At 54.5% G+C, this 26,583-nt stretch overlaps 8 protein-coding genes across 8 annotated transcripts; 5 read left to right on the top strand and 3 right to left on the bottom strand.

The window, feature by feature from the left end:
• Positions 1-239: 239 nt before the first annotated feature.
• On the bottom strand, positions 240-883 carry MYCGRDRAFT_102408 (uncharacterized protein; the record flags this gene model as incomplete). Its single annotated transcript, XM_003856219.1, is given in 2 exon segments — positions 240-292; positions 312-883. 2 exon segments carry the CDS (start codon positions 766-768, stop codon positions 273-275), a joined length of 477 nt encoding a protein of 158 aa, XP_003856267.1.
• Positions 884-1,667: 784 nt separating this feature from the next.
• Positions 1,668-2,624, top strand: MYCGRDRAFT_102406 (60S ribosomal protein L16; the record flags this gene model as incomplete). Its single annotated transcript, XM_003857339.1, has 3 exons — positions 1,668-1,714; positions 1,821-1,956; positions 2,025-2,624. 3 exons carry the CDS (start codon positions 1,694-1,696, stop codon positions 2,474-2,476), a joined length of 609 nt encoding a protein of 202 aa, XP_003857387.1.
• A 1,479-nt stretch (positions 2,625-4,103) lies between these two features.
• Positions 4,104-10,044, top strand: MYCGRDRAFT_107186 (SNF2 family DNA-dependent ATPase domain-containing protein; the record flags this gene model as incomplete). Its single annotated transcript, XM_003857340.1, has 2 exons — positions 4,104-4,117; positions 4,188-10,044. 2 exons carry the CDS (start codon positions 4,104-4,106, stop codon positions 9,877-9,879), a joined length of 5,706 nt encoding a protein of 1,901 aa, XP_003857388.1.
• A 16-nt stretch (positions 10,045-10,060) lies between these two features.
• MYCGRDRAFT_98472 (uncharacterized protein) lies at positions 10,061-10,745 on the bottom strand (the record flags this gene model as incomplete). The annotated part of the gene is made up of 3 exons (XM_003856218.1): positions 10,061-10,382; positions 10,444-10,568; positions 10,635-10,745. 3 exons carry the CDS (start codon positions 10,720-10,722, stop codon positions 10,278-10,280), a joined length of 318 nt encoding a protein of 105 aa, XP_003856266.1.
• Positions 10,746-11,049: 304 nt separating this feature from the next.
• MYCGRDRAFT_66037 (uncharacterized protein) lies at positions 11,050-16,620 on the top strand (the record flags this gene model as incomplete). Its single annotated transcript, XM_003857341.1, has 2 exons — positions 11,050-14,188; positions 14,249-16,620. 2 exons carry the CDS (start codon positions 11,050-11,052, stop codon positions 16,618-16,620), a joined length of 5,511 nt encoding a protein of 1,836 aa, XP_003857389.1.
• Positions 16,621-18,247: 1,627 nt separating this feature from the next.
• MYCGRDRAFT_28143 (uncharacterized protein) lies at positions 18,248-18,764 on the top strand (the record flags this gene model as incomplete). The annotated part of the gene is made up of 2 exons (XM_003857342.1): positions 18,248-18,536; positions 18,592-18,764. Coding segments are annotated over 2 exons (462 nt in total), but the record flags the coding sequence as incomplete, so codon positions are not given.
• Positions 18,765-20,831: 2,067 nt separating this feature from the next.
• Positions 20,832-21,861, bottom strand: MYCGRDRAFT_107183 (uncharacterized protein; the record flags this gene model as incomplete). Its single annotated transcript, XM_003856217.1, has 3 exons — positions 20,832-21,682; positions 21,762-21,780; positions 21,856-21,861. The coding sequence occupies 3 exons, from the start codon at positions 21,859-21,861 to the stop codon at positions 20,832-20,834; spliced, it is 876 nt and encodes a 291-aa protein (XP_003856265.1).
• Positions 21,862-24,043: 2,182 nt separating this feature from the next.
• On the top strand, positions 24,044-25,132 carry MYCGRDRAFT_66031 (uncharacterized protein; the record flags this gene model as incomplete). The annotated part of the gene is made up of 2 exons (XM_003857343.1): positions 24,044-24,724; positions 24,782-25,132. 2 exons carry the CDS (start codon positions 24,053-24,055, stop codon positions 25,130-25,132), a joined length of 1,023 nt encoding a protein of 340 aa, XP_003857391.1.
• Positions 25,133-26,583: the final 1,451 nt, after the last annotated feature.

Genomic DNA, 26,583 nt, shown 5'->3' with positions numbered 1-26,583 from the left:
ATCGCCTTAAAACATTTTCTAAAGCGGATCCGGAGGTCGGCAACAGAGCTGCCCTTGATAGCGTGTCTGCTGCTTTCGAAGATGGTGTCTTTGCGAGCACTGCTGCAGTCGCTGGGGTGCGTCCAGACGAGAAACAAGTTGTGCAGCGGCCACTTCTCGCTTATCAAAACGCCTTCCCATGCTACATGCAACCAGTCCGCTGGAACAAGCAAAACATACCACAACCGGTCATATTCCACCCGATCATTTCTTCATCACCGCGTCCAGCCTGGTCAGAACTTCTTGCGTCTCTCTGACCAACTCCTTCCGCCGGCTTCTTGCTTCGGCATCTCCCTCCGTCTCTACCGCATCGAGCTTCAAGAGTACTTGTGCCAATATTGTCTCAGACAGCCGTTTATGTTCAAATTCCCTCTTCGCCGGCTCCGCTGGAGGTGATGCCTCGAACGCTCGACAGTCGGGCATGTATGTTTGCAGCTTGTCATGCAATTCGCTGAGCTTCTCGAGCGCTGTAGCGGGCAAACGCGGTGATTGAGTGCGGGATGGTTGCTGGCTCGACGGAACGCCCAGGCTGCCATTTTGAGGAGTGGAGCTTCCGGACACGCCCTCGCGCTCTTCTCGCTGCTTGCGACGTTTCGACTTCTTGCCTCGGTTTCGTCGACGCTTACCCTCGCCATCACCTGTAGTTTGCCCATCGATTCCGTCAACGTCATCATCGCTGTCGCTATCACTCCCTGATCCCGCAGCCATGCCTTCAGCCACCGTGAGCATCAGCTCAGCGCCGTCACGCAAGCCCTCGATCTTACAAGTCCTTGAGTCATCTTTCAGGTTCTTCCCCCGATACAGCAGCTTGATCCGTCGCGGATCAGACCCGACCTTCTTCGCAGCCTGATCGCGCACCTGACCCACAGTGAGCTCCCCTTTGACAATACTGTATGCCGGAAAGTGTACTGCATGCTCTTTCTTCTTGTTGCGCAGAATCAGCACATCGGTATCGCGTTCAGGTCCGTGGTCCACGGGCGAATCGGCCTGTTGGGTCATCGATTCAGCTTGATGTTTGCGAAGATCTTCGGCGGTTATGTAGCTGAAGTCGGCGTCACTGACTTTGGTCGAACCTTGCGGCGGTGAGCGTGTAAAGGGTGAGAATCGACCCAGGTTTCCAAGGCGCGAAGACCACGACATGGCGAGGAATATGAAGGTGGTGACAGCTAGAGCAATCGAGCTGCTTTCGATGACCGAACGCTTGTGGAAGAAATCGAGAAGCAGTTCCAGGTAGTGCGAGATTACAGTAGAATTGTCTCGCGGCGGTGGGGTTATGTTGAGGCCCAAGAACTCCAGAAGTCGCTCAAAAGTCCAAATCGCTTGCTCAATCACGGTCGTGATATTCGCACCGAGAGAGCTGTACACTTGTTCGAAGGTAGAGGACGCCACGGTTGCGACAAGGAGACAGGTAGATGTGTGGGCGCAGGATGTATCGCAACTCAAGACGAGGGGTGCAGGAGGTGTTACGTAGGGCCAGCGCGGTGAACTTTCTTCGTCGCGATATGTAAGTGATGCCTGAGGCAGGAGCGACCAACGCTAATCGACTTCCGTCGGCCGTGCCAAGCGTCTCGGTGTGGCCTTCGAATTCGAGCGACGAAAGTTACGTTCGGCCTCACCACACACGACACCTCCCAATCACTAACCAACAGGCAAGATGTCGACATTCGAGCCGGTGGTATGTCTGCACATCCGAACCCCACTGCACGAGCACCGCATCCTCCCCGGATACTCGCGACAATTCCGCAAAAGACATGTGCAAGTACTAACACTTCAATCTACAGATTGTCATTGACGGCAAGGGCCACCTCCTCGGTCGTTTGGCCTCGACTGTGGCCAAGCAGCTCCTCAACGGCCAGAAGATTGTTGTCGTCCGCTGCGAGGCTCTCAACATCTCCGGCGAGTTCTTCCGCGCAAAGCGTACGTCCCACCACGCATACCGATTTCCACCGTCCTGGACAAGACAGCATCACTAACCCACCGCACAGTGAAGTACTCCGCCTTCCTCCGCAAACAGACCCGTTTCAACCCAACCCGTGGTGGACCATGGCACTTCAGAGCCCCAGCCAAGATGTTCTGGCGTACCGTCCGCGGCATGATCCCACACAAGACTGAGCGCGGTGCGAAGGCACTCGAGCGCCTGAAGACCTTCGAGGGCGTCCCACCACCATACGACCACAAGAAGCGCATGGTCGTCCCACAAGCCCTCCGCGTGCTCCGCCTCAAGCCCGGCCGCAAGTACTGCACCGTTGGTCGTCTCGGACACGAGTTCGGCTGGAAATACCAGGACGTCGTCGCCCGTCTCGAGGAGAGGAGAAAGGTCAAGGGCCAGGCATACTACGAGCGCAAGAGCGCGGCGAGGAAGAACTTGGTCGAGGCGAAGAAGAACGCCAAGGTTCCAGAGGCTGTTCAGAAGCAGTTGGAGCAGTACGGATACTAGAGTGGGGTTTTCATCATCGAAGGAGTACGCAAAGGGCTCTGCATGACGAATGAAGCTGCATCTGGTTTGGTGGCTTCGATTACGGGTTTCGCAGTTCAGGCGTTCAGATAGCGTCACACGTCCAAAACTTCAAAAAGCCATGACTATCACACCAATCACTTCGCCATCAATCGTGGGATCGAAAGCTGAAGCTGAAAGGGCATGGCGATGCAGATGATAGGTTTCAATGGAGGACATGGTACTCGTTACTGCCTATGTGCTCATTTTCGACATCCGTACTCGTACCGCGAAACATATCTTGAGAGTGCTCGTTGCGGCTCGGGAAGCAACATGAAAAGTCATCGCTCCAACTCCGCACCGCTACACATTCACAGTGCATGCAACAAAGTAGCAGTTTCAGATATTGATGTGAGGATTGTCAAAATAGCACGAAGTTGCCTGTCCTACTGACCTGCCCGTGTTGTCTGACGGCTCGCCCTGTGTCGTACGAACTTCTCTTTTGGTGTGGATGTCCAGCGTACTACTTGGTCAAAGGCGGACTCGCGAAACTACGTAAATTGTCTCACTGCGTCGCTCCTCCTAGCCTCGAACCGAGTTCTCTAGCTCTCGAGCTCACTGAAAGGGTCCTCCAATTTGCACTGAAAGGGTCCACCAACTTGCGCGCATCGCCTTACATGTGCTGCGACAGGATGAGTAGATGCATCTTTGAGGTTCCTTGAGAAAAGACCGTGCCTCCAAGGAATCTACATAGGCGACATGTGCAGAGCCGACAAGTGTTGCAAGCATCGGTAATGTGGCATCCTCGCTGCCTTGTTCTTTCGAGATCAAGTGTCACGTTGTTTGGCAAGGACCAGAGATCCCGGCCTTTACTCCAACGGTCGTCTCATCATAAGCGCGTCGAACGTCCAGCGCATTCGGGGCCATGCAACATCGCGTAATGATATACAACTTGCTAGCTCCGACGAGTGCTAGGCGACTTGAGTTGGCCATAGATTCGTCGTGCGAGAGTTGGCAGGGCAGGGCCTGAGGTGAACGGAACTAATGACGAAAAGCAGGTGAAGAAATAAAATAGTGGCATCCATATCACGATGAGTGCCATTATTCATCACCGGGCTGGCTACGCTCTGCTCGGTAGTAATCATGCATGTCCTGGGACCATACTGCAAGCGACTCAGTGAATGTTTGCGTGCCGTGGCAGACGGGAAGGCACAACGAAGGAGATAAATCATGGTGTCCGTTGGTCGCGAGTTCCGTTTGAAAGGGCATTTCGCGAGAGGACAGGTGGTGCTCCCGCAATAAGTGATGATCTGAGCTAGGACTCATTAGCTCTAGCTCGGCAGGGATTCCCGCGATGAAGGGGATTTATAGGCAGACATATAGACCGCCGGCTCGCCGGACTGGATCTATCGTTGTGAAGCGCAGCCCGCCCTTGATGCGCCCGCGTAACTCTCAGCACGACTTCTTTTGTTGTTTGTACCGGCGCTGGCATAAGGAGAGGAAGGGAAAGATCCAACCACACCACGAGTCGGACGATATTTTCTTCTGGAGGATCACGCGCTCTCGCGACACTTCGATGGCCTGTTGTTGAATTTTCGGGCGTTTCTGGCGTTAAACGGTGGCATCGATCATGACGACTTCACGGTATGCAGAAATCACTGCCTTCACATGGTCCTGGCTGAAAGCCGCGCTAATTGACACGTGAAAACCACAGACTTGACCGGCTGGTCGTTTTACTGGAGACCGGAAGTACCCAATTAATTCGGAACACGGCCGCACAGCAGCTGGCCGACGTCCAAAAGAATCACCCGGACGAACTCTTCAATCTTCTGACTCGCGTCGTGCCTTATCTTCGTTCACAGTCGTGGGACACCAGGACTGCTGCTGCTCGCGCCATCGGAGGCATCGTCGAGCATGCGGAGAAGTACGACCCGAACGCTATTCCTGATGAGCTGCTGGACACGGTTACGGATGCCGCCAAGACAGAGGGGTCGGCGGTGTCGACCTCGTTCGACCAACTGCAACTGGCGACGCTCGACGTGGAATCGATCCTGACGTACGGCAAAGAACTGCTGGGCAGTGCCGGCAGGCAGTACGACTTCAAACTCGCAGGCCTGACCGCCGCTGAACGTTTGACTCACCAAAAGAAGACACTAACTTCACGTCTCGGCCTCGGAGGCGAGTACATCGAAGATGATCTATTGGCAGAGAAGGATATCGCAGGCAGGGCGACATCAGTCACCGCGCCGACTCTACCCAAACTCGATACAGAGGCCTCTAAGTTCAGCGATGAGCTCCCAATACGGAGTCCGGAGGATGCCACTCCACAGACTCCCGCAGGCGGAGAGATGAGCAAGCGTCAGCTCAACATGCTCAAACGACGCCGCAAGGAAGAATTGAAGCGCGACAACAAGAAGTTCAAGTACGACTTTGGAGTCCGTCGCAGCAGCACAGGCCTCACGCAAACGCCTGCGGACGACGTGAAGCAAGAAATCAAGCAAGAAATCAAGCAAGAAAACGACGAAAATGGTAACGGTAATGCCGACTACTTTTCTCTGGACCGGAAAGGAGGCGACGACGACTCCAAAGTCGTTTCGGAGTTCAAAGGTGCACCAGTGGCAGAGAAGTCAGCCCTGGTCACCGAAGCCGAGGAAGAAGGCAATGAGTGGCCTTTTGAAAGACTTTGCGAGTTTTTGACCGTTGACCTCTTCGATCCAATGTGGGAGATCCGGCATGGCGCGGCGATGGGACTTCGAGAAATCGTCCGAGTACACGGCGCAGGCGCGGGCAGGCAGGCAGGCAAGACTAGAGAAGAGAATGATCGACTCAACCGCGCTTGGCTGGATGATCTGGGATGCCGCATCTGCTGCGTCTTCATGCTTGATCGCTTTGCGGATTACATCTCCGACAACGCAGTCGCACCGATCAGAGAGACGGCTGGACAAGTTCTTGGATCGGTCCTGCAATATTTACCCGCCGCGTCCGTTCACGAAATCAACCGGATTCTGTATCGATTGGTCATGCAAAAAGACTTGAAGGTGTCGAAGCGGATCTGGCACGCCTGCCATGGTGGCATGATTGGGATGCGCTATCTCGTCGCGGTACGGACTGATCTACTTTTCGAAGACCGTTCTTTGATGGACGGCGTGTTGGAATGCGTCATCAAAGGCCTTGGAGACCAAGACGATGATGTTCGCGCCGTCAGCGCCGCAACACTGATTCCAGTCGCCAAGGAGCTCGTCAATGTTCGTTCAGACGAGCTCGGACATCTTATCAGCGTGGTCTGGGAGTGCTTGTCAAGTCTTTCGGACGATCTGAGCGCGAGCACAGGCTCTGTCATGGACCTCCTCGCCAAGCTCTGTGGTTTCCCAGAAGTGCTGGCTGCCATGAAGCAGAACGCAGCCACTGATCCTGAGCAATCCTTTGATGAGCTCGTCCCCAGGCTTTATCCTTTCTTGCGGCACACAATCACCAGCGTGCGCTCAGCAGTGCTACGCGCACTACTCACGTTTATCGACATCGAAGGCGACGACACCAAAGGGTGGATCAATGGCAAAGCTTTGCGCCTGGTCTATCAGAACTTGCTCGTTGAGCGCAACGACAATGTGCTCAAACTTTCTCTCGATGTTTGGAACGCGCTTGCAGACGCATTGTCCTTGAAAGACGTGTATGCATTTGGGAAAGAATTCGAGGCTCACGCTTGCCCGCTCGCCACCCTCACTACCCACCCGATTGGGATCAGCCGTCATCCTATCCCTATGGACGCCACACTGTTCGTGAAGCCCTCTGGACAGACCTATGCGCCATTGGCTAGTGCTCGCCGCGCTTCTCCTGTGAACGGCGGAGAGCCAGCTAAGAAGCGCCGTAAGTCGGACAAGAAAGAAGCCTCTCTCCCACCCACGGCCCCCGCAACAGCGCACAATATTGATGCCGCGATGATGCAAGGTGACATTGATCTTGTTGGACCAGAAGTCATGATCCGGAGCCGGATGTTTGCAACTCGAGCTCTTGGCAAGGCAGTCTCGCTTTGGCCAGCTGATCAGCGCGAGGCTTTCTTCGGACCCATACTGCTTCCGAACCTGAAATCCATATACGGTTCCACTCAGCTATTCACGGCGATGGCTTTTGAAGCTTTTGCATCCTCCATATCCAGCCAGGACGCCCTCGCGGATGCTGCGTCTGCGGAACTGCGAAATCTTGTCGAAGATGAAAAGCCCGGCTGGTATAGCGACCTGACAAGCTATCTTCGCATTGCAAGAGCGCAGTGTCAGCAATTGCTCAATGCATTCCAGGAGCATGGTCATGTTGCCGGAAGCAAGCTACCCATCGTCGCGGTGGTCTGCCAGGGCGAGCCTGACGCCGGCAAAAACGCCTTCTCAATCCAAGATGCCGAGAAGATTGTCACGCATGACTATGATCGACTCAAAAAGGGCTTGTCGACCGTGCAGAGAATGACTGCTGCAGAAGCGCTCAATACAGCCAAATTGGACTGTGAGGCAGCCATCAGCGAGGCGAATGCGGCGAGGAAGCAAGCAGATTTGCGAGTCCGGTCAGCGGCCGCTGCTGCGCTGATCGCCTTCAACAGCATTCCGAAGAAGCCTCAAGCGACCATCAAAGCTGTGATGGACAGCGTAAAGGAAGAAGAAAACTTCGATCTTCAGCATCGTACTGCCACAGCTGTCGCAGGTCTGATCAGCCGATTCGTCCAGAGCGAGCGTCACAAGATTGTCGAGAAAGTGGTCGGCAATCTGGTCAAATTCTGCTGCATGGAGACTGGAGAAACTCCCGAATTTCATCCGAATGCTGACCGCGAAGTTGCGATCTTGTCACTGCAAAAAGACGAAGACATTCAAGACCGACCTGACGTCGCCAAATACGAACGCGAGGTGCGAGCCGCTCGTATTACACGCCGTGGAGCCAAGGATGCCCTGGAACAACTCTGTCAAACATTCGGAAGTGAATTGTTCAAAAAGGTTCCGAAGCTGCAGGCTGTGATCGAAGGCCCCATTCGAGAATGCTTTACAGGCGAGCTGCCTGCGACCATCACCGAGCCTGACACTGACCTCGGCCAAGAAGCCGTGGACGCCCTGTCGACGCTGCGCGCTCTCATCGCTACCATCGATCCCGCGTTGCACTCTTGGGTTCTGGAACTCCTGCCATACATTGCCAGGGCACTTCAATGCAGACTTGCGGTACTGCGGTACACGGCTGCGAAGTGTTTTGCCAGCGTTTGCAGTGTCATCACCGTGCAGGGCTTTACTATGCTTGTCGAACAGGTCGTCCCGCCCATCAACAACGGCCACGAAGTCACGCACAGGCAAGGTGCAATCGAGTGCATCTATCATCTCATCCAAGTCATGGGCGATGGCATTCTGCCATATGTCATTTTCCTACTGGTGCCGGTCCTTGGACGCATGAGCGATTCTGATGGAGGTGTGCGCCTCATCGCGACGACATCCTTCGCGACCTTGGTCAAGCTGGTCCCGCTGGAAGCAGGCATTCCGGATCCGCCGGGCTTGCCTCAATCGTTACTTGAGGGCAGAGACCGAGAGCGCAAATTCATCGCGCAGATGCTCGACCCGAAGAAGGTGGAGCCATTCAACATCCCTGTTGCGATCAAGGCCGAACTGCGGTCTTACCAGCAAGAAGGCGTGAACTGGCTGGCATTCTTGAACCGCTACCATCTTCATGGTGTGCTATGTGACGATATGGGATTGGGCAAGACGCTGCAAACTCTCTGCATCGTTGCCAGCGATCATCACCTTCGCGCTGAGGAGTTCGCCAAGACCCAAGCTCCAGACGTTCGACGCCTGCCGTCCCTCATTATTTGCCCACCGACATTGACCGGGCACTGGAAGCAGGAAATCCGGACGTACGCGCCATTCTTAACAGCGGTGGCCTACGCTGGGCCACCTGCCGAGCGCGGCAAGGTGCGCGACCAATTGGCAACGGCTGATGTTGTCATCACTTCTTACGACATTGCTCGCAACGATGCCGACATCTTGACACCAATCAACTGGAACTACTGTGTACTAGACGAAGGTCACTTGATCAAGAACCCGAAGGCAAAGGTCACACAGGCTGTGAAGCGACTGCCGAGCAATCATCGCCTGATTCTCTCTGGGACGCCAATTCAGAACAACGTGTTGGAGCTCTGGTCACTCTTCGACTTCCTCATGCCTGGATTTTTGGGCACGGAGAAAGTGTTCCAGGATCGCTTCGCCAAGCCCATCGCCGCCAGCCGTTTCGCCAAATCCTCGTCAAAGGAGCAGGAAGCTGGAGCACTTGCAATCGAGTCTCTTCACAAGCAGGTGTTGCCATTCTTACTCCGTCGGCTGAAGGAAGAAGTGCTCAACGACTTGCCGCCAAAGATTCTGCAAAATTACTACTGTGATCTAAGCGACCTGCAAAAGAAGTTGTTCGATGACTTCACCAAGAAGGAAGCGAAGTCGCTGCAGGACATGGCTGGCAATCCGGACAAGGAAGCTAAGCAACATATCTTCCAAGCTTTGCAGTACATGCGCAAGCTTTGTAACTCGCCGGCCATGGTCATGAAAGAAGGTCACAAATCGTACGAAGACATTCAGTCCATGCTTGCCAAAGACAAGTCCAGTCTGACAGATCCCAAACACGCCCCAAAGCTGACTGCGCTGCGCGATTTGCTTGTCGACTGCGGTATTGGTGTCCAGCACGCTGACAACGGTGGCGTCCCCACCGCTGATCAAGCAGTGTCACAGCATCGGGCACTGATATTTTGTCAGATGAAAGAGATGCTGAACATGGTCGAAGACACCGTCTTGAAGAAAATGCTGCCCGGTGTGACTTTTTCCCGCTTGGACGGGTCCATCGAACCTTCAAAACGTCAAGACATTGTGAATAAGTTCAACTCAGATCCCTCGATCGACTGTCTTCTGTTGACCACCAGCGTCGGCGGACTGGGTTTGAACTTGACGGGTGCGGACACCGTCATCTTCGTGGAACACGATTGGAATCCGCAGAAGGATCTTCAAGCTATGGATCGCGCCCACCGCATCGGACAGAAGAAAGTGGTGAATGTTTATCGCCTGGTGACTCGTGGGACACTTGAAGAGAAGATCTTGAATCTCCAGCGCTTCAAAATCGACGTCGCCTCTACAGTGGTGAATCAGCAGAACGCAGGCTTAGGCACCATGGAGACTGACCAGATCCTGGACCTGTTCAACCTCGGAGAGACTGATCCGAACTTGGCCGTCGGCGAGAGCGTAGAGCCAAATGGTGTCGACGAGTCCAATGCAGTGGATGCAGAAGGAAACATGAGGGAAAAGGGCAAAAAGGGCATACTCGATGAACTCAGTGAGCTTTGGGACGACAAGCAGTACGAAGAGGAATTCAACCTTGATGGGTTCCTCAAGACGATGAAGGCATGATGGAATGAAAGGATTTATTGGATAGAGCGAGCAACGCAGTACCTGAACAGAGCGGATGTCACGGTCGGGGTTTGGTACAAGATAGCCTCGAGCTCCCGCACAGGCAGCACGGCTTACTGAGACGACAGCATTACACTGTATGAAATGTACAATATTGGCTTGTGATTCGCACGTCGTCCTCATGGATGCCCATTACTGACTTTCAAGGACGCTCTCTTGCATGGGACCACTGAGCCAAGGACCGGGTCGACGAACCAAGTTGACTTCCACGACCATAGATGAAATGTGCAACCTCAAATTGTGATTCTGTATGCCACACTTTCGCGCTTTGGTGCATTCCTTCCCTTTCTCGCATCCTCCCTCTGCCTCCACGGCGTGTCAGATCCACATCCCGCCCTCTAATTGCTCCTCGCGCCATTCTTCTCTGCCCGGATCTCGTCCATCTTCTTCACCCGTAGCTTGAACTCCTCGTATTGGCACTTCTCGTATGAATGTCTCTCGTCCTGATGATGAGGTCAGTCCCTCGCCTTGCCGTTCGCACGTCCTGACATGTTGCTGCCATACCTGACATCTCCAGTTGAGGTAGTAGTTGTCCATTCGGCATTTGTTCAGTGGGATCAGAAGTCCTGCGCAAGAGTCGCGATAGGCGAGTGGTAGTTTTGCGGCAGACATCTCTTCTCGGGTGGCATCTGTAGAAGCAGGGAAGTTAGTTGGCGTCCTGGAGGAGACGTGCATGGAATCGAGGCAGAACGCACGCTTGCTAGGAGCGCTGTGGCCGTGACCGAGGCCTACGGATTCTTTGACAGTCTCGGCCGCATTGCTGAGTGTTTCGGCGACGGTCATTGTGGGCGGTGTTAGGTCGAGAAGGCTACACAGTCGGAGAGCGCATGGGTGAAGTGGAGTCGGTAGAAGGTGAAGTCGATCGGTCGGCGCAATCCAATGCCAAGGGCCGATCGCGAAGTTACGCTGGAGCTTTGTCGCGTCAAAGCAAAGAGAGATTCTGGGAAACAATTCACATCGACCATTCACCTTACACGACTTTGAGCGCCGGAGTGACAGGGGAATGGAGCGCCTTGGGAAACTTGTAGCTCCTATCAGCGGAGCTTCATGAGCATGAAGAAAACAGGTCATCGAGCAACAACGGAATCATAACCTCATTGGAGCGCGATCATGGCTGCAACAACGTCAGACTCCAGCTATTTCCCATCCGCGGACAAGTGCCTCGCTGGGGGGACGCGACTCGTCTCATGGCGAACGGCATACCGAGCAATAAGCGACGAGGATTCCGCCGTGCACAACACCCATCTTCAGCAGTTCCTGAACGATTCCCAGACCATCAGCCTGCTCAGTGCTGCGCTCGATCCTTTCACGAAGCCAAACTCCAGAAGTGCTGCCGACTTCACGACCAAGACTGCGCCGATCAACGTCTCGCCAGCAAGCAATGTCAACTACAACCTGGACGAGTTGAAAGAGGATGCGCAATGGCTGTCGAAAGAGGTGCAGATTGAGGAGCTTGCAGCGCTGCGCATGGCAATTATTGAGTGGCAGGAGCGGCCGGCGGATCAACTGCTGATCACGGCATCGAATGGACCAAATCCTCTGTCAGGACCGGCAAATCTCACGAGCTCCGTGTTGACACGAGATTCGTTCAACTTTTCAGCATCTACAACGACAGCTGCACGACCTACGCTGGATTTCGGCAAGCAGGATGTGCGGCGGGCGAGACTGTTGAATGTGTACCTGAGCGAGACGAGTCATTTGTTGAAGCTGAGTGCGGACCTCGTGGGCCGTGTCAAGGTGGGCAAGGATGACACTCAAGGGATGCCCTCCGGCTCACTAAGAGGAGGTTTGAAGACCACGTGGATCGACGAGGTCGCGCATAAGATCGAGGACACAATGTGCGCGAGTAGGCAGGTCGCGGAGAGCGAAGCATTCTGCGTCAAATGTATCGAGAAGACAGAAAGCTTGCTCGTTGCGGGAACCGGGCAGACTTCCTCGCCAAAGGTATTCACGGATGATCCAACGAAAGCCCAGAGCTACTTGGATGCTCGACTTGTCGATCTCGTCAGCACGTTACGCCTTTTGCTTTCGGCGATCTATGCTCTGGATGGTGTGCCCAGCGCTACGACTGTGCAGAACTGGTTTCTAACAATGGAAAGGCATCTTTTCCTTGGAAAGGGGGACTCTCCTCTGGCGGACCTCTCCGTGCCACAAGCTCTCGCCTCCGTCATTTCTGTGGAGATCTTGAAGGTCCAATTGGTCACCGGAGAAATCTTGAACGCAGCTGGCGTCGATGCACCTGCGCTCAAAGGCGCCTCCTACATCAAAGACGAAAGGTGCATTGCTGCGATGAATTCCATATTCTACGGCGTCACCCAACTGCAACTTTCTATTGCCGCTCCTACTTTGTGGGCATGGGCGATCATCACGTCCACGATTCGCGAAATTGCTGTCGCGCACCGCGAAAGGAATTCGCATCTGATTGAGCAAGGAGATAGTGGCTCTGAAGGCCACATGCGCTCGGCAAGACGCGGGTCGAAAGCAGTACAGTCGGAGTTCGAAAAGTTATATGACCAGCTTTGCAGTCCGGACATGGAAGAGCACAGGGATGATCCGCCTCAATTCTTCGCCGCTGAATCGGTGGACCGCATGCGTGTCTTTGTCATGATGGACGAAATAGCTTCGGCGGTCAGCGCAGTCTTCAGCTCTGCATCGGAATCCTCCACTGCTTTCATCGGAAAGGCGACGTTCTTCGACCTGATCAGGCAAAGTCTACCATTTGTGCAGTACGGCGAGGAGCTACTACAAGCGATCCTGTCATTGTTGGAGCCTCGCGATGGCGAATCTTCACAGGCACACTCCAGTGCGCTGGCGGGCAAGTTTCTTCGCGACTTCGAGCAACTCAGACCTGCTGTCCTGGACCAGGCATTGGCACGTTATCCATATGAGCTCTCGCCCGTGCTGCGCTTGTTCACCCTACTGGCAGGTGCCCAAAGTGGCTCCATCGATAGCGAAGAAGCACTGGACATCGCACAGATCCTCGACCGCCTCACGAGCTTCACTCGGATGCTGCCAGAGAGCTTCCGATCGTATGATTTGGAGAATGAAGACGACAACATCAACATGATCTCTCTCACTGCTCCGCTATCGATCTTTCGACCGAACGAGCAGATCTCGAGGTCTTCGCAGCGCGCAATAACCATGGGTGACGAGGGAGGCGACTCGAGCGCACGCGAGATACCAAATCGCACTGTTGGTATCGTTGTAAGAGAGCCCCGGCCTTTCATCGTCAAATTCGAACATGAGCACTCTGGGCTCGAATACCTGGGCCTGCTACTGTCCTCCTTCACCGTGAACAATGAACTGGTGCCTATGGCAGCACACGCCGAGGTGGATCGGATAACCGCGACAGAGACAATCACGCTGTTTGCAGCCCTGCTGAAGAGCTCGCTGAACCGTCGCAACGGGCAGGATGTTGCGCGTAATCTCCTCTGCTGTATCAGCTCCGTCTTGCGCGGCGGCCAGGATATCGTGAACACCATCGCAGACATTTTCGAGAACGAGCTCCTCGCTCATCTCGACCAGGTCGCCCAACCTGGCTCAGTGGAGCTCGCAGTGTCTTGTGCCGACTTTCTGACCGTTCTTGTCGGACTGTCGCCAGAGAGGACATGGTCCATCCTCAATCGAAGCAGCCTACTGGGTCTCGTGAACGGAGCGTCTTCTTTGGCATCGGTTGTAGGAGGTACAGAGGTGCAGCTTGGGCGCTACAATTTCCTCGCCGCCTGCGTCAAGCTTCACTCTGTATTGTTAAGCGATGCTGTTGCAGGTCTTGTCAAACGCAAGAGTCTTGCTCCGAAAGCAAGGAATCGATTCGAGTCACAAACCCAGGGGTTCGACGCAACTCCTGAGCGCACCATGAGCGCTGTCCTCAACGCTTACCAGAAAATTCTGATCGATGCACTCCAAAGCATGCCGAGCTGGAAGTTTGACGTCCCTGTCGAGCGATGCAACATCACGACCGACATCCTCGATGACTTCAACAGGTTACTGATCAGCACCTACGGCATTGGTACTGGGGAAAGTCCATCCAGTCGACTAACTCTTGTCCTTACACCTGCAGCTGCAGCACTCCTAGATGCTGCGGCTCCCGCAAATGGTCCCAGCCCTTTGGTTGCAACATTTTCACGGACTCTGTCTGAAGGCCTGCCGGTGGCCAGCGACTCCACTCCTATGCAGTTCCGAAAAGTCGTATTGCAACAAACCAGTTCTGGGCTTCGATTCTTGGTCACACTAGTACGGGCCGCGAAAAGTGGTATCAAACTGCTGTCCAGTGCGACGGGGTCGACGGACCAGCAGCGCACCACTGCAGAACTACGAGCAAAGAATCTCTCGTCCGGCGTTCTGCAAAGCATGCCAATCCTTGCCTCTCTTTTGGCAAGCGATCATGCCTTCAAAGCGGACCTATTCCCTCTGCTGACAGAAGTCGTGCAATCGGTCGCGTCTGGAGACGAGGACCCGCCATCCATGCTTGCACAACTCGATGCTGAAGCTGCGAAGGCCTTCCTCATGGTAGTCACCCAGCTTGACCGCCCTCTCTGCGATGTGGCCGTCGAACGACAAATATGGGACTTTTTGTCAGTGGTCATGGAAAGCAAGCAACATTGGTTCGCCATTTATCTGCTCACAGGCGCCCTTCCAAAGACAAGAGCACATCGGCTACAATCGGAGACCATTAAAGGAAAGCCAATTTTGAATTACGCCCTTGATCAGCTCTCCTCTATCGCGGTACTGCCTCCCAAGCGTGCCATCAGCATGCTCAAGTTCGTGGCCGTGGCACAGCAAACATGGGTCTGGGCAACGAACGAGTTGCGGACACACGCCGAGTTCCTCAAGAATACACTCGCTTGGCTGAATACGCTCTCAGCAACGAAGCCGAAGGATACGACCACAGCAGCAGCCTTGATCAGTGCTAGGGAGTGCGAAATGGCAGCCTGTTTGTGTGAGATTCTCGCAATCAATCTTCACACGAGCCTCGAGGTTGGTGACAAGACGGTTTTGAAGACTCTGGCCCCGAAGCTGTCTTTCCTTCGCGATCATGCTGTCGCGGTCGATGCATACAATAGATCAAATCACCAAAACTTGGCTGCGAACATCAAGAGCATCTTCCCACAGAGGGAGCTCTCTGACTTCGAGCGAACTGCAGTCAACCCCGCGCCTTTGGGAGAGGACTTCTTTTACGATCGAGACATTGCAACGACCGTGCTCCGCCACCATTCTTCGTGGTTCGGCGTTTCTACGAGCAAAGATCAGGGCTTTGTGGACGAGTTCCCGCGTGTGAATGCCAACTTGAGCCTGCTGTACGCCCAGACTGCGTTGCTCAGGAGCTGGAAACGTCTCGCGACGACATTGTGCGAGTGTGTCGGGCAGGACGCAGCGCTCCAATCCGACTTGGCCAAAGTCGCAGAGAATTGCTTGCTCGCCAACACAGACCCGACCCTTGATCAGCCTGGGGTGGCCGACGTGCTCCAGCTGAGACTCGAGCTGGCATTTGTGATCACATCCAAGCTGGTTGCCCTCCAAGCAAACGGCGACTTCATGAAGCCTCTTCTTGCCGCTGCGTGGGGTCTTGTCCGGACCTCACCGGTTGACTATGATGTAGCAACGGCTGCTGAAGACATGCGTTATTACCGCGAACTCTTACAGGTCCTATACCTCACTATTCAGCCTCACAGCTACATGAAGAGTCGACCGACACCGTCACATGCTACCCAAGAAACGGAACCCTACTACCTCCACCCGACTATCGCTTCGATACTAGTAGACATTGTCGGGAAAGTCATCACTCCTGGATTCCGGGCCTTGTGCGGCAATCTACATAACAACATCGAGCTTGCATTACCCGCCGACTTTGCCCTGCTCACCGCGTTGCTGCAAGCCATTCTGACAGTTCCTGGCATTACCTCCGTGTGGACAATTCTATCCGATATCATCGCAGGGTCCTCGGTCGTCCGCGGAGCGCTCAGCTTGTATTCTTGGGCCGATCAACTGGCGGAAGAAATGCATCAAGATCCCATCTACGGCGAGATCGCCATCGCATTCCTCCTCTCGCTATCCACCGTGCGACCCGTGGCTGAGCAAATGGCGCTTGAAGGGGTTTTAACGCAAGTGTCTGCTGCGAACCTGTCCAATTACTTCCGAAAGCCGGGTGGAAAGGGACCATTCGACGAGCCACAGCGAATGTTCGCCATCTGGAGCGAGGGCTTCCTGCCGCTTTGTCTCAACCTGGTGGATTCTGTTGGGCCACCCATCGCAGGCGAAGTCGCCAGCTTCCTGAACACTTTCCGCGAGCAGTTGCAACGAGCAGAGAAGTCTCTACAGAACGAGAACCCTGGACCTCGAAACCCACGAGCTGGCACAGTCACGCTTGGCCTGGTCACAGAAGCGCATAGCTTGTTGATGATCGCATTCATCCTCAACTCGGATACGGCGCGTGCTGCTGCGGACGGCATCAATGCCGCGGACATACCTGCTCTAGAGTATGACTTTGAAGGCGTCAAGGGTTTGACTGAGTCGCTGGTGCGGAGTAAGAGGAGCCTTGCGGATCGTATTGCGCCCACGAGTCCGCTCGAGGAGCGGTGGTCCAAGACTTCAGTGTCGGGAGCGAGCGACAACTTGCTGATGCAGAAGATTCTCAAGGAATTGGTCAGCATGCAGGAATGTTTCGGTGGTGAATCTGATTAGGAAGACAGAAGGGACTGAGCGTTTGAGCTGGATGAAGCGCGGCGTTTGGGCATTCTTGATGAGAAGAGCGTTATTGCAAGTCTTCAAGGCGCATACTGAGCGAAGAGCATGAGCGCATGAGCGCATGAGAACTATGTAGTTGTATACTATCGTCGGAACACCTGACAAGACGTTTCGCTCCTGTTCCGACAGTCAGCCCATGTTCCTCATCACGCCAGGGATCCATGTCCTCACGCTAATGCTTTTCCATCTGCCACGGCCTCGGCGACTGCACCATGTTCTGCATAAGTTCGTTGATGTAATCACACAATCGTGTCAATCTTGTCAAGACAGACGTACTCTCAGTGTACACAGCTCACCCAATCCCGACTCTTCCCGCCCCGCATCTCAAGGAGGAGGCAGCTTCATCACTCACCGTTGCGCCCCACTAGTCTCAGAACCTCAGTCCATAACCGGTAAGCTTTAGCGACAACCGTTTTGGGACGGCCGTCGCAAGCTTTACAGGTATGGTCTGAGGGCCTAACTCGACTTTTTGTTAGATAGAGAGTTAGTTACTCAGATCTACGCGTACGATAATATGGCGTTCTAAAAAATACCGCAAGCATAGAGTGTTAGCTTAAATTTTTCGAAAATCGAATAAACAACGATATTGCGACGACGACATCGAAATCGAAAAATCGCCGTTAGTTATCTTGTAGCTATAGATCGTAGCTTTAATATAAACTACTTTTCGTCTCGATAGCTTTCGAACTGCGGGAGGAGTAGGCTTTTTTCGTTTTTTCGAGTTTGTTAGCAAAAACGTCGAAAAACGCGAAAGCCTACTCCTCTGTTAAAACCGGCTCGAATTTTTCGAATTTTGCGGCGTTAGATTCGTCGTGTCCGGCGCTAGAAGATAACTGACGGCGATTTTCGATAAAGGGTGTTATTGTCGAGGTATCGGTGTCAGCGTTCGTCGTGTTTTGTTGTTGTTCGGGCTTTAAAGCTTACGCTAAAACCCTATCTGCCAAAGCCGCACTTGGGCACTCAGACTCTCGAGGACTCCGACCCCGAATAGGAAGGAGGCAGCGAGAGCTGAATACTGAGACTAGCGCCCCACGCCGACTCGCGGTCTCCAATCTGGTCTCCGATTTACCCACTTCACCGCTTCGTCCCGAGGTTTGTCGATGAGATCTGCGGTGACTTTCTGAGTCTATCGTGGAGACGACTGTGGAGATACTAATTGTCTGGATCGGGACAAACCTCTGTCGTTCAGCACTCTCCTAACATCGCGGAGCTGGCGATTCGGACGACATCCGCAATGGACGGACGAAGCTCACCCGACCAAAGTCCGCACAATGTGCTGCGAAGTCGCCTGGTGCGGGACACGGACGAAGTAGCCGAAAGCAGTGCAGATGAGAATACCGCGATAGTACGGAGGAATGGCTCAGTCAATCCGAGCTACGGAGCCGTGGCTGGAATTGACGTGGACGAGATCCAGTCTGCACCACTCGATGACAGCACTTCATACGATGCTGCAGATTTCGCGCGTGCCAGAAAGCAGAAGAGCGACTCCCTCAAATCGAGCGCGAGAGGCAATCGCAGCGGCACTCACCATAGTCAGGAGCAGTCGCAGCCCGTGGATGAAGCACAGGCGCAACATGGCTGGTTTCAAAACTTGATCGAGAACTTTGGCAGTGTCGAGTTGGAGAACAAGGGGAGCGTGGCCAGAGATCACCTCGCATTGGAAAGGACTTTCCTCGCGTGGTTAAGAACGTCGCTGGCTTTCGCCAGTATCGGCATCGCTGTCACGCAACTCTTTCGACTCAACACCTCGATTGCACAGCCGCATTCATCATCAGCGGAGCATACTTCATTCGTTGCTACTGGCAAGTTGCGCTCGGTTGGGAAACCCTTGGGCGCTACATTTTTGGGCATATGTGAGTTTATTGTGCATGCATGCGATGAGAAGGACCTCCTGCTAATGGTTGCCAGCAATTCTCGTCTTGCTCCTGGGATTCCATCGCTACTTCGAAAGTCAACACTACGTGATTCGAGGCAAGTTTCCAGCATCCCGAGGAACCATTATCATCATCTCGGTCGTCGCCTTTGCACTCATTGTGGCCAGCTTGGTCGTGGTCCTTGCCGTGGCACCGCACGCCTTCGAGAAGTGAGATCAGTCACTCTCTACACACTATCCTTCTTCGCGAACAGCATGTCAGCTCCCGGGGACTCGCCCTCTTCGGTCTACTCCCAGTCTCCGCCAGACAACGACACCATGAGTTCACCTCCCCGAGAGAATATTGTAAATGAACAGATGCAGGCGATAGAACGCCTCGCAGCTCGGAACGAAACTCGCTTCGTCGAAATGTGCGCCAGGTTGAATGAAATGACCGCGCGACTACATAGGACTGCAGCTCAAAGCTCATCGAGAGAGGCCGAAATCTTGCGACTTGAAATACCGGAATTGTATGTTCGAGCACAGCAGCTGGAAGCAAACATGAATGAGGCCTTGCGACAGGGTGAGGCCTTGCAACGCTCACCTGTCGGGGGAGTCCTCTACGAGCCAGCCTTGCCGCCTCCCTCTGAAAGCAGAGTGCAGCTCCTCATCAGGGATCACAACTTACGTCCACTGCTTGTACCCATTCCAGACACGAACGGCGCATCTCAGTATTGGCTTCCCAGAACTCGAGAACCAGTCTTCGCTCTCCCTGCCGCCCAACCTGCAGAGTAGTCTTCGCATCATCTACAACCGCGGCCAGTCACGGACGTGCAAGATCTCGTCCACAGTGTCCCGCGTGGCACGTGGCCCGGCTCATATATGAACTCGCCCGGGAGACTTCCGTACTTGTACGATCCCCGTCGAACAGACCCAGCTGCCCCTCTGCCGACGTATACCGCTCTTCCACGCACGTCAGTCACCCACGCCTGGGCTCCTGGGACCCTGGTGTCTCCCTCTGGTCCGTCGGCAAGAGAAACGTTGCTGAGCGCGAGACTTAGTCCGGTCCTTGGGGATCAGTCGGACTCAGCTATCCAGTCACCCCACTCGTCATCGACCGACATCACTGCAGGGTCTCCAAGTTCGGCAGGGAATGCCATGAACTTCATCATCCATTGCATCGCCCGACGTCGCTGGCCGGAGACTTACAGTCCTCCTGATCCTGAACTCGAAGCTGCTGCGCGCCGCCGGGTTCCGTGGTTCAGTCCAGGACCGGCCGAAATGCCTGAACGATCAGCTCAGCAAATTTCGCACGCTCCTGTGGTCGAGCCTAGCCCCCTTCACGAGGGAGGGTCCATCAACCTCAACTTCCAGTCGCCGGTTTCGTCTCTGAGCGGCGGAACACTCATTAACGCTTCCACTTCACGGCGATCTGTGGTGGACAGTCCTGAACACAACGAACCCCTTTTGGCACTTCACGACATTTCGTTTCGCCAAATCGACGCTCCTTCAACTGCTCCCGCTCGGCACAGAACTCGCTCCGAAGGAGATATTCCCCAAATGCCGGAGACTCCTGTACTGGGCCGTCGTAGGATCTACTCGAATAGCCATCTGAGGGAGCTCCGCGGTCCTCAGTCCGTCCTGGATCATATCATCAGTCATCCGCGAGCGGCTGTGCTGGCAGAGGTGATATCAAGACCGCCTACTAGAATGTCGCCACAGCTCTGTTCGGGGCACAACTCAGCTACAGACAATGTAACTTGGGATCTGGCGTGTGATCCCGCCGCAAGCTCGCCACTTCCTTTCGACGATATTTCTCGGCTTTCACTACCCATGTTCGGCGGACATTTACCTCCATTTGATCTGCTTCGCAGGATCAACTCGGATGAAACGGAGGTGAGATATGACCTCTGCCACAACGGCACGGAGTACCGAGTCGCCACTTTCGACTGGAATTGCGCTATTCCACACCAGCGTCTAGCTTTCATCGAAGACCAAGCTCAGCCTCTGGGTGGTGTACTGCGTGTATACCTCGAGGCGTGCGCGGTGATCGGCATGAACATGGTCCATCAAATGGTTGCGTTTGAGATTGCGCTCGCGAGGAATGACGGACGTATCTCAGGGGATGTCGCGGAGTGTCTATGGGAAGGGTGGCTTGCTGACGGGGAAGAGAAGATGGTGGTTTGTATGGAGCCAGGGGAGAGTCCGGTGACTGGGTTGTATTCGTGCTGTCGGTACTGATGCTGATCGCTAACTCGCCAAGACTATGCAAATGCTTTTTGACCAAATTCTTCTCTCAACTTTCAAACGAGTCGTTCAGGTAGTCGACGAAGAGATCCCGGATCCTGCTCTTTCCCAGCGTATGCTGCCGATTCAATTGAATGAACTGCCTCCTCAACCTCTGCAACTGCGGCAACGAAGGCGAATTGACCGGTAAATTGATCTCCTTCTCCGAACCCGGTACCCCGACCTCGCCACCTCCCTCTCCCTCATGATCTCCCAGCCAACCCGTAATCAGCCCAATCACATCTGATGTCGTCTTGTCCAATTCATACAGATAATTCTGCTCCGCCGCGGGCTTCAACACCGTCGCGGCATTCGGCCGGACCACTTTCGCTTTGCCGTCGGATCCGATCATGGCCTCCCAGATCGCCTCGCAGGGTGGTTCGGCGTCCTCCAGTGGGACCGTAAACAGCGGCGCATCCCATCGAGACATGCCATTCGGCTCCTCGTAGCGGAAGACCAGATTCTCAAAGACCTCCTCCGCATACCGCTCCCTTTCCTCGCGGCTCTGGTTCCACATCCGGCATTGATCGGGCGGCGCGCCGATGTGTACGACGCAGTTGGTCGTTTGCATGGCTTTCGCTTCGCAGTAGAGTTGGTAGCGGAATCCTTTGATGTAGTTCATGCCGTCTGCCACGACGATGGTGTCCTGATCCAAGACGCGTTTGATGGCGGAGGAAAAGGTCGCGCGGGCGTCCTTTTCGGGACGGGCGGCGGCGTAGACATCGCGAGAGAGGCCTAGGTTGTCGTCGGTGATGTGGACTACTTTTAGGCGTTTGATTCGTGGTTCTGGGGAGTTGAGGATTTGTTGGTTGAGGTAGGTGATCAATTGCTGGCTGCGGGTGGTTTTGCCGCTGGAAGGGTCTGTTGAGGACAGAGACGACGCATATCAGTGGTTTGGTTCCGGGTTGGTTTGATATGTCTTGGCATTGGTTTGACTTACATCCGGAGAGTAGGATCAGCTGTATCACGAGGCGGGTTAGCGAGAGATGGGAGGATGTATGTCAATGTCATGCATTGATGTTGCCGTCACTTACCGGCATTGTTGTGGAGAATGCTAGAAATGGCTATGTCATGTTCGTGAATTTTCAGTCGGCCGTGTGATCTTGAATGTGATGTTGGCAGGCGAGCAGGAGTTGTCTCCGCGAAGCTTGAAGAGGAAAGCCGAGACGCGGGGATATCTCGGCTGCGTTCAATCGCCCCGCAAAAGAAGACGCTTGACCTCTGAAATTGAGACTTCGATGCTGCTTCGATTGCATGAGTTATGTACGGTATGTACGGTATGCCCGCCAATGCAGGCACCCGTCACTGTACCAAGGTCTTGCTTGTAAGTTGTCCTCCTTTTGCCCGCCTCCACACGCCTCTCCAATAGTCATTCCATCAAACTTTCCCCAATCCGCGCAAGAGAACTTCCCGATCAGCCTCTTGAACGGCAATACCTTCTGCCGGCGCAAACCGAGGCGAGAGATCGTGGTGTGGTGAAGTTTCCTATCCGAGCAGAAGATCGCCTCTTCCTTGACACGAGACAAGACCGAGCGACAAGGAAGATCCTCCGCAGGCAAAACACGCGAAACCACCGACGGAGGATTCATTCCGCAGCCTGTGATCGGCCGACCGCATTGTGCATTGTTGCGAGATCTCCCCATGCGTGAAACTTCATCATCATATGCCTCGGCCGTCTCTCTTCCCTGCACCTTCTTTATCACGTCTTCCCTGCCAAAAGAATCCACTTTACCTTTCGCCTCCCCGCAATCCGCAGTCCGCAATCGAGCCCGTACCTTGTCGTTGTCTCCCTCGGCCATCACATTCCGTTCAAATACCGACCAAAGCCGCGCTACTGCATTGTCTCCTCCGAGGCCTTTTGAACCACCCACGGACGATACCTTAGCCTGATTCCCTTCAGTAGACATACAAACAACGACCTCACCGCTGCCTACCTCCATCGCCTCTTCCACATAACAGGCATGGACTCCTCAAGACAGCATTCACAACCACACCGACCATCCTATCCGCAGCAACAATCCTCACAAACGTCTTCCTCCCAAGCAACCTCCGTCTTCCAAAGCTCCAGCTCGCTCGCCTCCCTCTCCTCCGTCAACTCCCAACAATCGACAATGTCAGCACCGATGCCTTCTCCATTAGCAACGCAACCAATGTCACAATACTTTCCACCCTCGATCACAACACAACCGCCAACCTCACATCCGGCGCAACAACGATTACCGGCGTCACATCAACAACAAACGCAATCCGCATCATCGCAGTTCATGGGACAAAGAGGAGGTAGTGCGGAGGCATCGAACACGAAGTCGTTCCTTCAAGATTTCAACCTCGTGGCGGAAGCGGCAAAACGGGCGCAGATGGCGTGCTTGTCGAGGGACTTGGGCGATATCGGATTATGAGTGTTGTGAAGGATTTCAGGGTGCTGGTGCGGCATGCGACCGGCGGATGCTGCTAGGAGGACGACCTTCCACTTCAAGAAGAACACTTGTGAGTGTTGATATGGTCAGCGTGGCGATGCGGTGCAGCTTGGTAATACTCCCCTCCGTGAGCGACATGGGAGCGACGTCGAAAGTCTTGTTAGCGACGAGGCAGTCCGTTTGGCAGAAGATCAGAAGTGTTCCGATCGACCGAATTGAATTGCGAAACGAATACCCATTGATCGAATGGATTCTTTTTTTTTTTTACCGTTTCTCGTCCGATAGCGTTCGTCCTGACACTGCTCGTTGCAGCCACGAGGGCGGTTCTGGATGCGACACGTGCGGACGGCATGGTAGCCTCACACACATATGCTGCAGTAGGAACGTCTGCGAATGGAGATGCCGGTATCCTGTAGATGATGAAACAAATCCTCCAAGGAGTGGAGTAGACACGGACTTGATTCTGCGACAGGTACAGTACTCGGCTGGAGGCTGGAGCTGTCGCATGGGCGCATGGGGCGCATGCTTGTGCTCGACCTGTTCTCCTTGCAGTTTCACCCCACGAACCATTTCTTCCAAACCGCCTGGGGCCAAACAAATATCGATGTTCTGTCATTCATTATAGATGTACACCCACCATCACCAAGAGACAACACCCGGCGGCATCCTCGGAGTCGTGTCGCAGTAACCGGCGGATCCGAGCAGGCGGGATTACCCGACCCGGTTTCTTACACCCATTCATTGCTCATTTGCTCGACGACGGTAGACTGACTGTACGCGCGCTCATCCTCCACCGTCCACCGTCGCCGCCACCATGTCGAACTACAACCAGTACTCGGGCTACGGCGGGAATCCCTACGAACAGCAGCAGCAAGAGGGTGCCGGCGGCTACGGCGCATCGAATCCCTACGGCGGCGCGGCCTACAATAATGGCTCGTCGCAACAACAGCAAAACTACGAGACCGCCGCGCCCGCCCCGCATGCGATCCAAGGCAATCCCGCCGTGCCCGGCCTCGCCGTCGAGTACGTTCCCGCGAGCCGCACAGTGATGTCCAACTCGGACTTCCTCTCGCGCGTGGAAGCCGTCAAGGCCGACATCCGCACCTTGACCACACATGTGGGCCAAATCGCCTCGGCGCACCAGCGCACGCTCTCATCGCCCGACACGGCCTCATCGGCGCAACTCGAGTCCATGATCAGCCAGACGCAGGTTCTCAACACGGGCATCAAGGACCAGATCAAGTTCCTCGAGCGCGACGCCGCGCAAAGCCAGAACAACAACGTCAAGAACACGCAGGTCGGACAGCTCAAGTCGAGCTTCAATAAACAGTTGCAGGAGTATCGGGTCGAGGAACTCAACTATGAGAAGCGCTACCGGGAGCAAATCGCACGGCAGTACCGGATTGTCAACCCGGAGGCGACGGAGCAGGAAGTTCAAGAAGCGTCCGAGGCGGATTGGGGTAATGAGGGTGTTTTCCAGACGGCGGTAAGCCATGACACACCTTTCAATGGCCCTCAATGATGACACTAACTTCCTGCACAGCTCAAATCCAACCGCTCCGCCACCGCAAGCACAGTCCTCGGCTCCGTCCGCGCTCGCCACAACGACATTCAAAAGATCGAAAAGACGCTCATCGAACTGAACCAGCTGATGGAGGATCTCGCGACCGCCGTGGTGGTGCAGGAAGAAGCCGTCGCCGTCGCGGAGACGCACACGGCCAAGGTCAAGGACGACACGGAAGCGGGCAACAAGCAGCTCGACTCGGGAATCGCGTCGGCGAGGCGGGCGAGGAAGATGAAGTGGTGGTGTCTGTGGATTTGCGTGGCGATTGTGTGTATTGTTGCGTTGGTGTTGGGACTGTATTTTGGTGTGGGCCCGCCGAGTAAGAATTGAGATGTTGCTGGGTCTTTTTTTTTTTTTCGCTGGTTCCTTTCCTTCTTCACTTCGCTGTTGTTTCTGGATCCATTGAAAAGCGGGCAGACTTGGTGTTCGTGGTGGTGAGGCAGAAGGTGTTCAGGAGGAAGGGCTATAATCTTACGGCGGAGAAGTTGCGGACCGTCGATGTGGGAAGGGCTTATGCGTTGAAGCGAAGGAGCTGATCGTCGTGCGTATCGTGGACAAGTGCTCAGCGGCTTCAGTCTCGCGCCTGGTCATGCATGAGCTTCGTGTGGCAAGCATCGAGTGCAACAGACAGGTGGGCAGCAGCGAAGGGTCTAAGGGAGCAAGCGAAAGGGTACATAGTAGGAACGAGCGATGAATTGGAAGGAGCAATGGAGATGTCCATTATTTGATGCAAAGCTGGGCTTCTAGGTGGAGGAGAGCTATATAGAGCTTGATAATAAGGAGAATCCCAGGTCGGCAGCAATGATGCATATCGTCATCTTCAACAAAACCTGGCGTCTCGAGCTTGTGGTTCTAATCGAAGTGATGAGTGTGGTGATGCTTCATTTATTCGTCGTCCGAGTGGTAGCAAGCGTTCGAACGCCTTCCATGCTGTGTCCTGCTAGATACAAAATGCCGCGGAAACAATTGGCACACAAACGTTTCTTCCCATATTGCAGTCTGTCGTTTTGAAGAATGACAGATGCTCAGTGCGATTCTCCGAGTCTAAATTAGGTGATGCCATCGAGAGGAGAGAGTAGAGGATCTTTCTTCTCTTCCAACTCGACGTGACGATCGATCATTCTCCACAGCTCAATCACGACAGCATCCTCCGCATCCGCCTCCACTTCCGCCTCCACTTCCGCCTCCACTTCCGCCTCCACTTCCACCTCCTTTGACGCCTTCCTGTTGGGACGTCGCCTGACTCGATCGATCAAGATCCGACAGCAGAAAGTCGCTGATGTCCAATGACTGGCCAGTATCCGGTAATAGTAGCCCTGGATCGAGCTCAAAGTTTGGAAATTCTGATTGCGCTGTCGGCGGAGGTAGTCCGATGTCGTTGAACTGGGTATAGGCTTGAGGCTCCAGCGCATAAGACGGCGCTTGCGAGTACGAGCCTTCTAGGACGTAACTCGGAGGTGCTGGTGCTCGGAGTCCCTCACCGGCGTAGTTTTCTGTCCGTGGGATTTTGGCCGCCACGGGAATCGGCTGGACGTCCCGAGCGTGTTTCCGTCCGCAACATTGTGCCCAGCTCGTCGTGCCATAGCTTTGGAAGATCGGAGGGCAACTCCTGCACGTACATCCGCTCAGGCCACAGTTCTGGCAGATTGCTGATGGGAACTGATGGGCAAGGTATTCTGCCTGCATGCGGTCGAAGTCGAACGCTGGTGCTACGTACGTGCGTGGCGAGGACGGCCGTGATGCGGCTGGCAAGGTGACTGGTTCGTGCATGTTGGTGTAGT

The sequence above is a fragment of the Zymoseptoria tritici genome, chromosome 1, assembly GCF_000219625.1.
Source record: "Zymoseptoria tritici IPO323 chromosome 1, whole genome shotgun sequence".
Lineage (NCBI taxonomy): Eukaryota > Fungi > Ascomycota > Dothideomycetes > Mycosphaerellales > Mycosphaerellaceae > Zymoseptoria > Zymoseptoria tritici.
The sequence above is the reverse complement of the archived record's forward strand: the minus strand, read 5'-3'. Positions and strand labels throughout refer to the sequence as shown.